Source organism: Solea senegalensis, linkage group LG1 (genome assembly GCF_019176455.1).
Source record: "Solea senegalensis isolate Sse05_10M linkage group LG1, IFAPA_SoseM_1, whole genome shotgun sequence".
In the NCBI taxonomy this organism is placed as follows: Eukaryota; Metazoa; Chordata; class Actinopteri; order Pleuronectiformes; family Soleidae; genus Solea; species Solea senegalensis.
The window spans coordinates 6,775,387-6,790,941 of NC_058021.1; the positions used below are offsets into that span (position 1 = coordinate 6,775,387).

General features: G+C 40.3%; 1 protein-coding gene across 1 annotated transcript in view; it reads right to left on the bottom strand.

The window, feature by feature from the left end:
- The window catches only part of LOC122774611 (probable G-protein coupled receptor 158), a 51,295-nt gene that overhangs the window by 19,217 nt on the left and 16,523 nt on the right, over nucleotides 1-15,555 (bottom strand). Inside the window, exons 3-5 of the mRNA XM_044034051.1 lie at nucleotides 11,202-11,304; nucleotides 7,425-7,636; nucleotides 5,980-6,048 (exon numbers count right to left, since the gene is read on the bottom strand). Of these exons, the coding sequence (XP_043889986.1) occupies nucleotides 5,980-6,048; nucleotides 7,425-7,636; nucleotides 11,202-11,304 (384 nt within the window). The remainder of the gene's footprint in view (nucleotides 1-5,979; nucleotides 6,049-7,424; nucleotides 7,637-11,201; nucleotides 11,305-15,555) is intronic.

Here is a 15,555-nt window from a genome sequence, read left to right on the forward strand (position 1 = left end):
ATATTGTTCTTATTTGTGAGCTGCAAACTGTTGTGTACATTTTGGTTTTGGTGTTTAGGTCTGTTGCACCACCCACTGTTGGGACTGTTATCAAACCTCCACAGTCTCACTGCCCCTCTGAAAAAGTCTCAACCAGTGGATCAGAAAAACAAGGGTCTGCAGTGGAGATGCACCACAAACTAACTACTGGTCCAGCAACTCCAAACATATGAAGGTTTGAAGGTTTATTGGAAAAAATGTAAACCTAAGGTCTCAGCAGCCTATTTTAAATCAGTCATAGTGCAAAGGTCTTGTATAGCGTTTCCATGTGGAACAGTGGAATCTCAAATCGACTTCAAATGAACAAATTTATCCATGAAATCGTTCACTGAATTACGCGTTCATACATTTGTGGGGTAACATCACGTATGTGTTTTCATCTTTGATAAATTCTGATGTATCCGGGGTGAACACCACCTCATCTGTGCTGGGTCGGATCAAACTCCACATCACCAGTATATAAGAATGTGTCAAAAACAGTGACATCTTAATTTAATGCAGAATACGTTGCACTGTATTTCACACCACGTCATGTCCAGCCATGGGAGAGGTTGTTAATTAGTCACAGGTGTAGTATAAGCACCTCCCTGAGGAGTGTAGTCAGTGATTTATCCCTGCTCTTATGATGTCTGGCGTTCAAGCGGCAGCAGCTATCCAGGGCAATTCATCTTGAAAAACAACAGCACCTGTAACCTCCTTTCTACGCCGTGAAGAAGCAAAAAAAAACGAAACCATGCAACCAGCCACTGCTCAGGCGTCAAGATAAACCAAAGTTAGTCAAATCTAAAGTTGGCATCATATTAAGGCTGGGGAAGGCGACTTATATGTTGCCATCATTGATCGATTCTATGCAGAGACGATCCTGAGAGTCCTGCTGTTGTTTCCTCCGTGTTCCCAGCTTGTCATTTTTCTCCACAGTCTGGTCTGTCTGTGTCACTGTCTTGTCTTTCTTGAAGGCATCACTCATTCGTTCTATTAAAAACTGCAGGCTCCTTTCCATTCTCATAATGCATAATCAAGATTCTCACCTCTGTCAAGCCCATAGACTTGACAAAGTCTTCTGGTTTGACAAACAAAGCCCAGGCAGGACAACAGAAACCAGTGGGCGACTCCACTGGTTGTAAAAAGAACTCGGTTGAGTATATGAGAAACTTCGCACTTGATTTATTCAGTCAGAAAACATTTACGTGAGGGGTTAAAGGTCACAATCACTAGTTTCAGGTCTTCCACAATAGAACATGATGTGTATTTTGTTGCCATTTAGAGGAAAATAAATGATAAAGCACGACACATATGCATGCACATGCAACTGTCTGTCGTCATCTGGTAAGAGGAGGTCTAATAAAGAAAACGGTTGCTTTTTTGCTGTTTAACAGTATACAATCGTGAAAAGCCTCATACAAGTAAAACCAAATGTCACGACGACACACAGTGAAGACACTTCAGAATAAAATATCACAGGAACATGAGCAGTGGACTAATCTACAACAAATCTGCTTTTGACCATCGCTCTGTCATGCTATGTTCCAATTCAGCCGCATCCCGACACGCCGCCGTCTCCGCGCGTATTTAAATGCAATCGTGACATCTGCATTTTAAGGCTCCAGTGCGTGCGCTCTCAGGTGAGCTCCGGTGCACAGCCTCATCTGATTAAGAATGTGACACACGGAGGAGTTACGGCGCGGAGAACACGAGCAGCTTCCATCCACACTCCTCATCAAAACCTCACAGTGCAAACTCTGTCATTGGTATGCTGGTCATGAGAGAGCAGGGAGCCAAGACCATTTTATACCCAAGAGCAGGAATTATAGTGGTTACTGTTAAATCTTCCACTTCTTCTGAGTCACTGACATATAGCTCAGAATATGAGTCACTTTATGGAAGACATGCATTTTTCAAAGATCTATGATAAAAGAAAAACTTATTATCTCCATATTTAATATCCTTATTAGCCATCTGAGAGGACTGATGTTATATTCATGTCTGATGAATGTCAGATTTGTGAGTTGTTGGGTTTTTGTGTTTTTTTTGGTGCAGAATGAGAAACATTTAGTATTTGTGGTTTTGATGGCCTCAGCTGGACACAGTGACTTCACAATGTGCAGCTTGTGGTGTCACCACCTGTGCTCACAGATTGTACTAAAGAAGACACATGCACAGAATATAAATGTAAAAAGTCTATTTTTTTTTTTCAGAAATAGGGAGTGTTCGCTTTAGATATGACCACAACAACAACAACAACAACAACAACAACAACAACAACAACAACACCGTGTTCACTCTACACCTTACACGTGCATCTTACTGTTACATTATTTAGATAAATGTGGGGTCACTAAAATATCATGCAGGCATAGAGCTAAAGTTCTATTAGTGTTTGGTAACACTTTATATTAGGGAACACATATTCACCATTAACTACACGCTTACTAACATGCATATAAGTAGCATACTAGCCCTTTATTAGTAAATATTAAGCACGTATTAACACCTTATTAAGGAAAAATCTTAATTCATGTCATAATAGAGGTAGAATAAGGTGTTAGTACATGCTTAATAATTACTAATAAAGGGCTAGTATGCTACTTAAATATGTAAGTAAGCATGTAATTAATGGTGATTATGTGTTACCTAGTGTCTTTGTAAACCTGACTAAGTCCAATATTAAAAGTGTTTGCTGAAAGCTCTTTAGTGCCACTATGTCATAGTTTGTTGTCACAACAGGTAGGTTTTTTGGGGTTTTTTTCACAAAAAAAAACGGTAAATAGAGCAGTTTTAACTATTATGTCAGTTTTTACACTTTATCTATAGTGTGTTCTTATAAATGTCACAATTTATTGCATTATTTCGGCCATGGCAGAGCAGTACACGTGGGTTTAAGCTCCCAAGATCACAACAGGACGGAGGTACAGGACACCCCCGATGTGGATTAAAAGATCTAATCTTACGCTCTGAACTTGGCTCTCTGCAGATTATTGTTCTCCTATTCTGTCACAGATACTCCTTAATGAAATCATGCGATGCTTTAATGATGTATCCCTAATGGTTTGTTTAGTGCAGTCATGTATGGCAAATTGTACTGAAGTTTAATGATTTTAAATGTTTTTTGTTGTTGTTGTTGTTTTTGTTTGATAATCTCAGTGCAAGACATATTCCCCTTAATAATGATGCTTTACATTATTTGGATTATTGGTTCTATTGAACACTATACTTCACTAGTTCATGCATTCTGTCCTGTGCTCTGCAACTTGATTCAAAACACCGCAAACACTCAAAGTGTTAACTCAAATGATGCACTGGATCGCAGATGGAGAGAGACAAAGAGGGAACAAAGGACACACCAAATGTAAGCACCCGTAGGAGTACAACAATTGACCAGACACTTGTTTGTTCTTGCAAACAATCCATGTTTCAGTGTTGATCCTCGCTTCTGTCCTCCTGCATCTCACGTCTCATTTTCATGTTAGGATTAACATCCTGCCCGGCACCTTTATCTCTTTGTCCCCTGAGTGAACATCCAGTTCTCTGGTCTACCATACTAAACAAAATAATAGCTATAAAAAAAATACGAGGTTTAAGTAGGCCACATTGTTTCTTACAATCACATGCAGGAATGAAGGCGCACGCCATCACTAGGAAAATGCTACAAATCTGCTTTACTGTTCACAAATGACAACATAGAGATTGGTTGACTAACACAGTGCAGTGCTGCAGTGCTACCCATGGGGACTACAAAGTCACAGGAGGCTGCACAATAACAAAAGAAAAAAAAAAAAAAGAAAGTCACATGTTTATATCGCTCAGAAAAGAAGGCAGCCTGCTTGGTTTGCATCAAACCGCCCATGCCTCCTCCATCAATTAATCAGCAGATGTATTTTTTAAAACAACTTGATGGAGTGTTTAAAAATGCATTGAGCACCAGAGCAGCTGCACCAGGCTTGCAGTGGCTGAGGAGGATTCTGTGATGGCAAAAAGAAGAAAGAAAAGAAAAGAAACAGCAGCCGCTGCAGCAGCAGCAACAAACATTAAGTCTGCGGGAGAGAAGGCAGGCACAGAGGTGAGATGGAAAGAAAACACGCAGCAGGTTAATGACAGGGTTAACATGGGAGAAGTGGGGGCAGCAGAACGGAGGAGAGAAAGACAGGAGGAGTGCTAAAAAATGCAGAGATGAGAATGCTGAGAGAATCTGCAGAGCAAAGGGAAAAGGAAACCGTGCGTGTGGCTAAGTCTGTGTGAGCATAAGAGAGTGGCAGGATATTTTTGGGGAAGCTATTTCTGGTGCTCGAGTTCTCCTCAGGGTGAATGAGGGGGAGCGAGGGGACGGACAGACGCAAAATCAAATCCATTTAGAGCATCACAGCAGAAACCTGTAAAACCAAGGTATGCTCTCTCCTCATGAGCACTTAGGATGAATATCCAATTCCATTATTAGTTTGATTATAAAAAATGTATGACAAACTGTACACAACTGTACATTTTCATCAATGACTACAAAAACAATCTTTGTGATGCATCTATTACAACAAAGTGGCAGCAGCAGCAGCAGCAATCATCTGTGGACTGCATGTGTGTTTATAAAAGAGGTAAAGAACGCTCTTGAATGCATCTTAATGTCACTCTTCTATGCTCAGTGTGTTGAGAACCCTGCATTACCTTCACTAGCGCTCATGTGATGGAGTTAGTTGTACTGCTGCTTCTTCCCTCTCTCATAAAGGCCGCGGTGAAGTTACTTTGAGGAAGGCACATGAAGACAAAGTATGAAACTCACTTCATAGTCAAGAACCATTTTGTATTTCTGTATCTCTATTCTAGTGCAAACTGTTTTCTAATGGAAGCACAGGAGAAGTACCATGCAGCCATCAGTGAAATGCTCAGAAGCCCTCTCTTCCCTACAGAACATTTCTTTATTTTAAAATGGCTCACATCCAGCCATCAGAGTTTGTGTTTGAGGGGAGCGGTGGCTCACTGTTGGCCGTCTGTGCAAGTATTTGGACGGAGCAAATTCCCTGGTTACGCCAGATTTTCCTGTGACATAGCACTCAGGTCCCTTCCATCTGCTTCCCCGCTATAGACGGGCTTCTGATGCGGCACTCCAGGTGCACTGTGGGATTTGTGCACAAGTGTAAACACACACATATATACGGTCCACGTTGGCATCCGCCCACAGGGGCCCACTCTTATGTAGAGATGACACAAACGCTGGCAACGGCACGAGCACACAATGAGACAAAACTCACACTGCAACTGTGTCCAACTCTTTTTCAGACAATGAACAGAAGCGCAGCACTATAACAATGAAGGAGCGGAATACGTAGAGATTAATTTCATAGTAAAAAACTAATCTGATATTAACAAAAATCTGATACTAATGAAAGGCAAGGTAATATTTAAAACATTTTGGAGACAATCTTGTATCATGATATGATATCACATGCATAGACATACACGAAGTACACGTGTGTGTATATACTGCATGTATGTACACACACTTCTGAAGGTATTACCCAATAAGGTTGGTGAGGTTCAATGGTCTTCTGCAAACTTTGGTTTTAGCAATTGCCTATTTGAGTTACTGTCAATAACACTCTCATCCTTCTCTTCTGACCCATGGCATCAACAAGGTGTTTTATCATTCACTGGATATTTTCTATTATTAGGACCATTTTCTGTTACCTCTACAGAACTCTGTGTGTGTGTGTGTGTGTGTGTGAGAAACTCTCAGTAGATCAGCGGTTTCTGAAATACTCTAACCAGCCTGGTATCAACAATCATGCCACATTCAAAAATCACATCAATCGTCTTTCTTCTCCATCTCCATGACACTCGGTTTGAACTGCAGAATCCGAATACTTTCATAATCCCGTGGTCACACAAGTACCAAATATTACAAAGAAACAACACACAGAATGAACCGTGAGAGCTAATAAAATCCAAACTTACCGGGAAGTACAGCAGCAAAGCCCCAAACAAGATGGCTTCCATCAGAATGAGACCAGATGTGCGGATACTCTGCAAAAGAGAGACGAGACAGAACAATAGTAACACGGAGATTTATACAATCTCATGCAAGTAGTACATCTGTGCCTCTTTTAAAGCCAAACAGATGCGCAGAAAACACAATAAACGCACGTTTTAGTGGTTAATTTAATTTCCCCACATCGTTTGTGTCTCTTATGTAGATTAAAAAGGCTCCAGGGACGTTTCTTATGAACAGAGGAAATGTGAGAGATTCTGAAGCAGCAGCACAAATGCATATAAATAGCACATTCAAGTCAACTTTTGCCTTAAGGTGTGGTTCCCCTGCACCATGAGGATCTCATTTTAATTTCGTTCTTTTTCTATTATTGTGCAATAACACTGCTGTAAGTGTGTGAGGAGGATGTTAGGGCTCCGGTAACTGTAGTAGATGATAATTAGGACATATTAATACGTATGAATAAATGACTTGGATTGGATCTAACTGGGCTCAAATAAATAATGGTATCCTTTTTAAAAATGCTTGTAGTGCAAAATGTGAATAGACTTTCTCTCTCTGTGAGTTACCTCCACTGGGGGGAGTAATATTTTGGACGGGTCTGTCTGTGAGCAGCATAACTCAAAGAGTCAAGGATGGATTTTGATAAACAAATTTCCTGGAGATGTAGGTTTTGGCCCAAGGACGAAATGATCTGAATTTGGTGATCTAGATTCAGATTCTGATTATTTTTAATGCATTCTAAGATAGAGGGTTGAAATGACACAGGAAAACTGAGCAGCAGTGGCAGAGATTTGCACTCTCCTATACAGTGTGCTTTCTCTAGTGCAGTTACTGAAGGCAGTGTTAACCTCAATCTCCAATAACGTTGAGTTTAATTATTTGGAAAGAAATATACAGTACAGTATAATACCTTCAGCAATGTGATTTTCTTTTTTTCTTTGAAGGTGGTTGACAGCTGCCTCCTAATTACTTGCAGGTTTAGTTTTACGCATCCACAGAGACTCTTGAGAGACATCTTCAACAAGCTAAGTATTACGAGCAGTTACTACTAAGTATTACCGGTACTTAATTGAGTATAAGTAAGCAAAAACTGTGACTTCTTATATGGATGAAGCTCACAAGCGGTGGCATACTACAATTCCCAAGATGGAACTTAATATCAGCTTTATACAATATTGGACACAAATATGCTTTTGCGTATACATATATATATATATATATATATATATATATATATATATATATATATATATATATATATATATATATATATATATATATATGTATATGTATATATATATACGAAGTATTGTGGTTGTGTGTCTGGTACTCATGGGGAAGAAACCACTGAACCATTTTACTCGTAGCCTAATCTACAAATACTTTCTTCACCTCTGACCCCTTTTACCTTGTTCCTCCTGAAGTGGTAGACCACCACCATGCCGGCCAGGTCCAGTACCATACACAGAGCCTGGAAGGAGGCTACGGCGAGCCGCAGAGCACCGTCCTCCAGCACCAGACACGGTGTGTCGTCCTGGCAGTAGGTGCAACCCTTGCGACACGGCATGCACTTATTTGACACGTCAGAGGCCTCGTCTCTGAGCGAGAACTGCTGTTTACCTGAGGATGTGAGAGCACAGTCACAAACGTCATGAGTCAGAGAACACAAAACTGATTTAGTGCAGTGTTTTCCAGGATTATCACTGTAATTAATTTGTTGTACTGCCACACATTGACTCCTTATTAAACGCTCAGTTAATCAGTTTGAAGGAGTACAAAAAAAGTCATTAAACCAATCAATCACAAAGCCTGGGGGTGACAATTACAAAAAAACACAGCCATTAATTAAGCAGATGAGGGAATAATGAGTTGAGTGGGGGATAAATATGTCACAGTGTTCACTTCCACGTTTGTTCCAGTCTGACTAGTTGTTGCACCAGAAATCGGCACTCACAGTAGATGTGGTCTATCAAATCTTTTCCCCCCCAACAACTTGCACCTTTGAAACCTGAAATGAATTCATTATTCCATAAAACAGACTTCACCAGAGACACAATTTCTCATTTAATGACATACTGTAGCAGAGAGCCACACGGGCCTCTCTGCATGGAGTTTGCATGTGGGGTTTTCGCGGGTTCTCCGGTTTCCTCCCGCAGTCCAAAAACATGCAGATTAGGCAAATCTCTCTCTAAATTGACTGTAAGTGTGAGAGTGCTGGGATTGGCACCAGTGCCCCCCTGCGACCCTCATGTGGAGGATACAGAGATAGATAGATGAAGACAATGTAGCAGAATAACTCATTTACCATCTGTGTTAACTAGTGATAACTCAATATGATGCCTGGTATCCCACCGATATTGGTCAAAATCTCTCAGTTGGATATTTTAAAACCATTAACTTGACATAAATCCTTCAATAAGCATGGTCTGTAAAAACATGGGCTTGAGTTTAGCATTTTTTAGTTTTAATGTGAGCAGAATATTTGACATTCATATGTAAAAACAACCGAATCAGACTGCTATGGGTAGCGGTCGATGCACACAGTTATTATATTGGTACCTGTATTGGAGAAGATGAAGTGGCATTGAGTTACACCTGGTGTTATCTACACAGTAAATGATGCATAAGCAACATCTGTACTGTAAATCCTCAAACAACACCAAGATATTGTATTAAAGTGCTTCTGAGGGCAAATGTATAAATAAGTGTAGTAAAAATAGACTGGTACATTTATATATGTGTCCAGAATGCTACCCAGCAGTGGTTTTATTTCAGTATCACATATGATTCCACTTTTTTAAATCGCTTTTCATTGTTGTTATTTTATGAAATGTAAATTCCAGTCACTTCAGAAGAGGAATATCATACATATACTATGTTTACCATCTCTGCTCTTCATGGATTCACCCACATTCACACTGAGTTATTGGTGCCAGGATAGATATTATTAGCTGTCTTTGTGATTAACTGTGGGTCAACAGTGGTCACAGCTGTTCTTAGATCTGTCACCTGTCCGTCTAAAATCTCCAGCGAGTCATGAATTGAGAATCTCAGTTGAAATGACACTTTCCATGACATTTCCAAATAAAGACTCTGACTCTCTTCATCTTTTCTCCTCTTTAATATCTGTCCTTTTCATGTGTCGCGAGGAAGTAATAGAAAATCTCGCTTCCAGTCTGCTCTCTTTTCAATTGATGCAGGTGGAATAACAGACAGGTTCCAGGAGAGGGGCCAATCAGGGTCGACAGCTACTGCGACCCAATCTGAGCTGTGGGGTCTGCATGGGGCGATGGGAGATGAGCTTCCGCACAGACGGAGCCATTTTACTGCAGGCGTCATCTCACTGCATTATAATAAAGTTCCAACTTAGCATACCATCCCCCACCGGCCGCTGTATTGTTGGTGTCAGGACTGAAAACAACCACGTTCGCCTGATCGCCTTCCTCTTCAGAGCCAAGTTTTCTGCCTGAGGACGCTGCAGCACTTTGAGTAAAGTGTCAGAATATAGGCATTCAAATTCAAAGCACAAGCAGGGAGGTAACAGTTTGACTAAATGTGATATTCACAAGGGTGAAAGGGAGGAACTCAGCGGGGAAAAGGTCCAACAATATTATTCTCTAAGATTCACTGAGAGCAGCACAGGTTGATTCTGGATTGTGATCCAAGCTCTTTCCAAAAGGTAGTTTTCTAAGAAGAGTTATTGTCCCCATGCAAACCAGTTTTTACTTTAGTCTAGCCTCTAACCTTTGATCTGTTCAGCTTAGGTGGCTCCACCAGGAGCTCACTCTCCCTTTCACGGTCAATGAGGCTCTGCAAAGCCCATCCGGATGAGGAAGTGCAGTTGCATTGGTCACACACTAAGGAATAAAGCATTACCTGCCAGGTTCTGACCTGGAAGGGAAGGAACAGCTGCGGAGGAGACACTGAGATAAAACCGAAGAAGCAGCTGGAGAGAGGCAGAGAAGATAACCAAGGGTCGCGTCAGACGGAAGAACGTTGATGACCTATGTTACTCGAGGGGCAAAGGGCCTTAATTAAGTAAGTAACAAATTAAAAGAGGAGCACTTAGGTGCAGCTTTTGTGTGGAGTTTGCATGTAGCCGGGTTTCTGCATCTGCCCACGGCTTTCTAACACTGTCCAACGGCATACAGATTGGGGATTGATTCATTAATCCAGATGTGAAAGTGAGTTTGAATGGTTGTTTGTCGCTGTATGTTGTGAAGGAAATAAGATGTAAATATATTTCCAAGTGATTGTTTCAGCCCAGTGTCAGATCAACACACGTGAAAACGAATGATCACATGACCATTCAGGAACACGGAGCATGCATGTGTCAGTGTAAACATGAAGCGGTACGAGCACTACTACCAAGAAACCACAATGCTGAAAAGTAAGAGCGAGACTTTGTTTTAGGAAACCAACGACAAGATGAAACTGAAAGTAGTGCATTGGCCAAAAAGAACCACTCAGAAAGTGGTTGTATCATTGTTTTCTGACTAAAACACAGCCCTAGAGTGGAGTCAGACGCATTTTCCAACTTCTCCAGCTTTGGTAGTTAAAAATGCCAGGGCAGTGTGCACAGCAGGCGTTTCCTGTGCAGAGTTTATGTATTTTTAAACAAAGACAGAGTCATGGATGTAGCCAAAACCCCGTGACAGGCTGGTGACCAGGGAATAATGGGAATGGGAGTGAAGTCTGTATGCGAGACATCAATCAGCCACCTGTCATCAGATGTAAAGCTATGGTTCTCTCCATGTTAAAATGCATGAGACACTAATGTCTTTTTCTTGTCTTTGCAAAAAAAAAACAAAAAAAAGTGAGATGGAAGGAAGGGACGTGTGCTTGTCTTCCCTTACATAAGCTGGAAACATGTCCCACTTATTTCCCAAAATAAGAGACATATTATTAGTATGTTGGTCATACTACATTGTGGGAAATACAAAAACTAAACCTCTTCAGGTTTATTGCCTAACAGATGCTACCTGTAGCTTCCACAAGACCCCAGAATAGAAATATTCCCACACAAAGATCAGTCAGAATCCCTTGACTGAAGCTTTAGGTTTTGTAACCTCACAAACACACGATGAAAGATTTAACTGAAGTTTGAAAGATTCAAAGTTTTCTCCAGTTTTGCAGCAAGACATATTTTTTATATCACAACATCACAGAGGGATTTGTAACCTACTTTTAAAGCCATTGAGTGCCACTCTGCGCGGGTGGTAGAATCCTCTCCTGCACTGGCACTTGTACTTGTCCAACACAAATCCATGGCCAATGATCGGTGTGCACTGTGGGGAAAAAAGAGCAGGGGTTTTATTAATTAATTAATCAATGAATTAATTAATCAGTTATTAAGTGTTGTTTCCTATTTTGGTTGAAATCACATGAAGTGGTTGCGTGCGCTGTGGAGGAAATAACATCCATGTTAAACAACAGGATGTAGGCGGGTGATCAAGCAACAGGCTGACTCAGCCGGTGCAGGTCTTGCTTCTTGAAGCCAAAGCCAGTAGGAGTAAATAAATAATGTATTAGTATTAAATATTACACAACAACGGCAACAACGATCATTTGCTCTCATTCAAAACTGCGAGTGAATCACAATGCTGGCATTCACAAAACCTTCAAAGTACATTCTAATCTTTTGTCTGTGTTTCAGGTGTTTTTTTCTTTATAATTTTCTAGTGTATTTATTTGTGAATCTTTCAGTTTACTTCCTGTTTTAATGCGTGGGTTTCCGCTGGATGTGTCATGTCTCATTTTACTTTCTGTCCTTCTGCCTCCATTGTTGTTTGATTTTGCAAAAATGCATATACACAGGGATTATAATCTAGAACCACAAACTGAAGTGACTCAAATCTAATCTGTAAATTGCTATAGACCAGGGGTGGGCAATTATTTCCTCCAAGGGGCCAAATGAGAAACAAAAAATATTGTTGAGCGCGGGGCCAAATTTGAATTAGTAAATTGTATTGTTTTGGTGTAAATTTGGCAGCATACAAACACACAATAAACACAATTACTAACCAACTCTATTGAAAATATCAAATTACTACACTATATAATGAATACTATTATACTATACTACTGTGGTGTAGTGCAGTGACCACACCCCTGTGCGTCCATACGTCAGGCTTTTCAAAATAAAAGCAACACAGTTGTATTGCATGCGCAGCATAAATACTTCATAGTTCATTTGTGTTCATGACTGACAGACCACGGGCCGGACAGGGATTGTAGGTCTACTGATCTCCTTAAAACGAGTACTATAGTCAGGAGTTCGGTGCCTTGTGTCTAGAATTCTGGAGCTTATCCCAGCTCACATGGGGTGAAAGGTGGGGTGCACCGTGGACTGGTCGCCAGTCCGTCGCAGGGCAAACATATAGAGACAAATGCACTCTCACATTCACACTTACGGCCAATTTAGAGCGTCCAATAAACCTCTGCATGTTCTTGGACTGTGGGAGGAAACTTGCAAACTCCGCACATAACGGCCTGTTGTTTGTGTGGCCCTGTGATGGACTGGTGAACTGTCCGGGGTGTACCCCGCCTATCGCCCTATGTCAGCTGAGATTGGCACAGTGACCCCCAGCGACCCTCATGTGGAGGATAAAGCGGTAGAAAATGGATGGATGGACTTTTCCCTCAAGTGCATTGAAGACACCACTCTGTTTGTCTGTATTGACATGGCGCCACAATTGTGTAACTGGAAGACTCTTTGGCTTAAGTGTGCATGTAGAGTAAATACAGTATGTGTTGGATTTTTGTAGGGAATTACTAGTAAGAATCTTAATTATTCATGCCGGCTATCGCTAACCAACCAACAAAAGAAATGCTGTGCCATTCATAATGCACATGCTTACACACTGTTGCACTAAGTGTTTAAGTACTGGCCACAATCCCAGCAGTTAGAACACCGTCAACATCATAGACTGACTAAAACACAGCTCCTGTGTGTTCTCCCTTTCCTTCTCAGTGCCACGGCAGTGTTCCTCAGTTAATGAACTTGTTTCAATCATGTTATTGAGTCTCCTACATTGTCACCTACATCTACTCCTCTACGGCGCGAAGCAGCAGACGCCCCAAATAAAAAACAAGGCCGGTGTCGGGGGAAATCAAGGGGCTTTGCCAAGAACCAGGGAATCTAATTAATATCTAAATTAAGATTTAAGGCTTGTTTGCAGAACTGAAGTGTGTCTGCATAATTCCGGCTTGCATCAATAACTGTGAGCACTACATGGGGCTTACAGACCATCTGCAGTGAGAACACGGTGACTGACACATGCACACAAGCAAGCGTCGTATGCGCTATGAACAGGCTCAAGTGTTTTTCAATTTTACTAAATGCAGCAGTAAAAATGATTAGTAAAAATAATACATAGTATACAATGATAAATAGTATATACAGTATATCCTCTCGTATGGCGGTGGAGAACATTTATGGCTACATTTATAGGCATTTACTTCATGAATGAGTGACAGTCAGAATGATTCATATTTTGGGAAATTATTATTATTTGCCTTCCTGCAAGAGGTGGATGAGAAAAACTGTGTGTATGACAATAGCATAAATAAAGATAAATATAGATAAATAATGGAAGCATTATTTATCAGTATGCTCAGTAATAAATGTCAGTTAGTGATTTCTTCTTATTGCTTACATTTCTGTTTGTGAAACAATGATTAATTTTATTATTTTTTTCAGAAGCAACATAACAGGTTTTTTGTGTTTGTTTGTTTATATTTTAAAGAAGAAGAAAAACATATTTGTGTGTGTGCTTGTATTTCTTCATTTTAGGACCTTTTCTGGCATAAACACTGGCCTAGTCCTAATGAGCCAGAACCTACTTTCTGAGGACTGTTTAGGGCTAAGATTTGAATTGATTAGGGTGAATTTGAATTTGCTAGGGTTAGGTATTAACTGGTTATGGTTATGGTTATGGTTAAGGTTAGGGATAAGGCTTTGGTTAGGCTGTCCAAGCGGGTGGAAGTAACTGACATTTTCTAAAAAGAATATCTGTACAAATCTCTGTGTGTGTAAATGTGGATGTCATTTCGCTCACACATTAAACTGTGCTGAGATGGACTCACAATTCACAATATCCTACATGCAGTCCCTTAAAACTGTAAGACAAATTTCACAAATTTGAGGGGAAATCTCATTGGAGCGTGTATATGTTTTGTTTGTTTGTGATTATTGGGGTTGTTTTGTGCACTGCTTCACACACAGCAATACAGTATTGGTTTTGTAAACTCTTCATAATTGTATTGGAAGATGACATGTGAGGGAACTTTTTAACTTTTAACACCATCACAATATTGTGATTTGCTATTGGCCCTCATCATGTCTTCAAAAGTCATATTATTTTGGCATATAAACAACATATCTATATCTATATCTATATATATATATATATATATATACATACATATATATATTGGTTGTTGTTGTTTTTTTTAATTGGATAAACTCAACATGCTCCAGCTGCTGGCTGAACTTCTGCACAGTTGACTTTTAAAGCCCACAAATCCAAATCAGCAGCAGCAGCAGGAGAAGTGGGCTGTATAGAGGTATGAATGTCTTCACTGAAGTGCAAATGGCTGACAGGCTTTACAGACACAGTAAATAATTGCTTCAGTCTTGCACCAGCAGTGAAGACAAGCAGACCCGGGAGCTATGAAACACGTCCCCACTGTTTGAAAGAAAGAACATGTGCAGCATCACTGTAGTTTGCAGATCTGCTCTGAAATGTGACCCGAGTCAGACGTGGAGCTATTCTGGGTTTACACATCAAAAACACCTGAACAACCAAAGACCAGAGGGCTGTTTCACAAAACCGAGACAGCAATACTTTCCCCCGGCTTTGACTATGTGAAATGAACAAAGTCAGGATGCGCTGAATAGTCTATAGGTTAAACCGGGATTTATTCAAGCAAAACAAAACAACACATCTGTGGTGACGTTTATACCAAAGACTGCTGGAGGTGATGTCACAACCACTTGTTTATACTAAAGTGCCAATGCATTTATATCTAACTATCAAACTGAAGGAATTGTTATTATTGTTAATATTATTTTTTTATTTTTCCCTTTTGTCTTGTTCCACATGAACGGCATACACACACACGTTTATTGGACTTCATTAAACACAGTCACAGCTTCTGATATTCTTGTGCAATTCATACGTTTATGTTAATCCTTGGATTAGAGCAGTCAATATTTTCATGGTATAACGCTCCACCGTGTGAATATTGAACTAAAGTTTGACCTAAAAATGACACTGCGAATCAAAGCACAATCTCATTATTTGTCAGAAAAGCCATTTTTTCCCCGACTCATTCAGCCGTCGTGTCAAATATAACAAACATAATTCTTTTTTTCTTTTTTTCTTCAATTTTCAAGCTTAGTATAACACAGGGAACATGTATGTCACACTATAGGTGGACAGTAATCATCACCTGCATTAATGTCACCCAGTGCCTCTGCACTGCCACACGAACACTTTCGCTCCATATGTCATTTATCATCTCTGCTGCTGCTT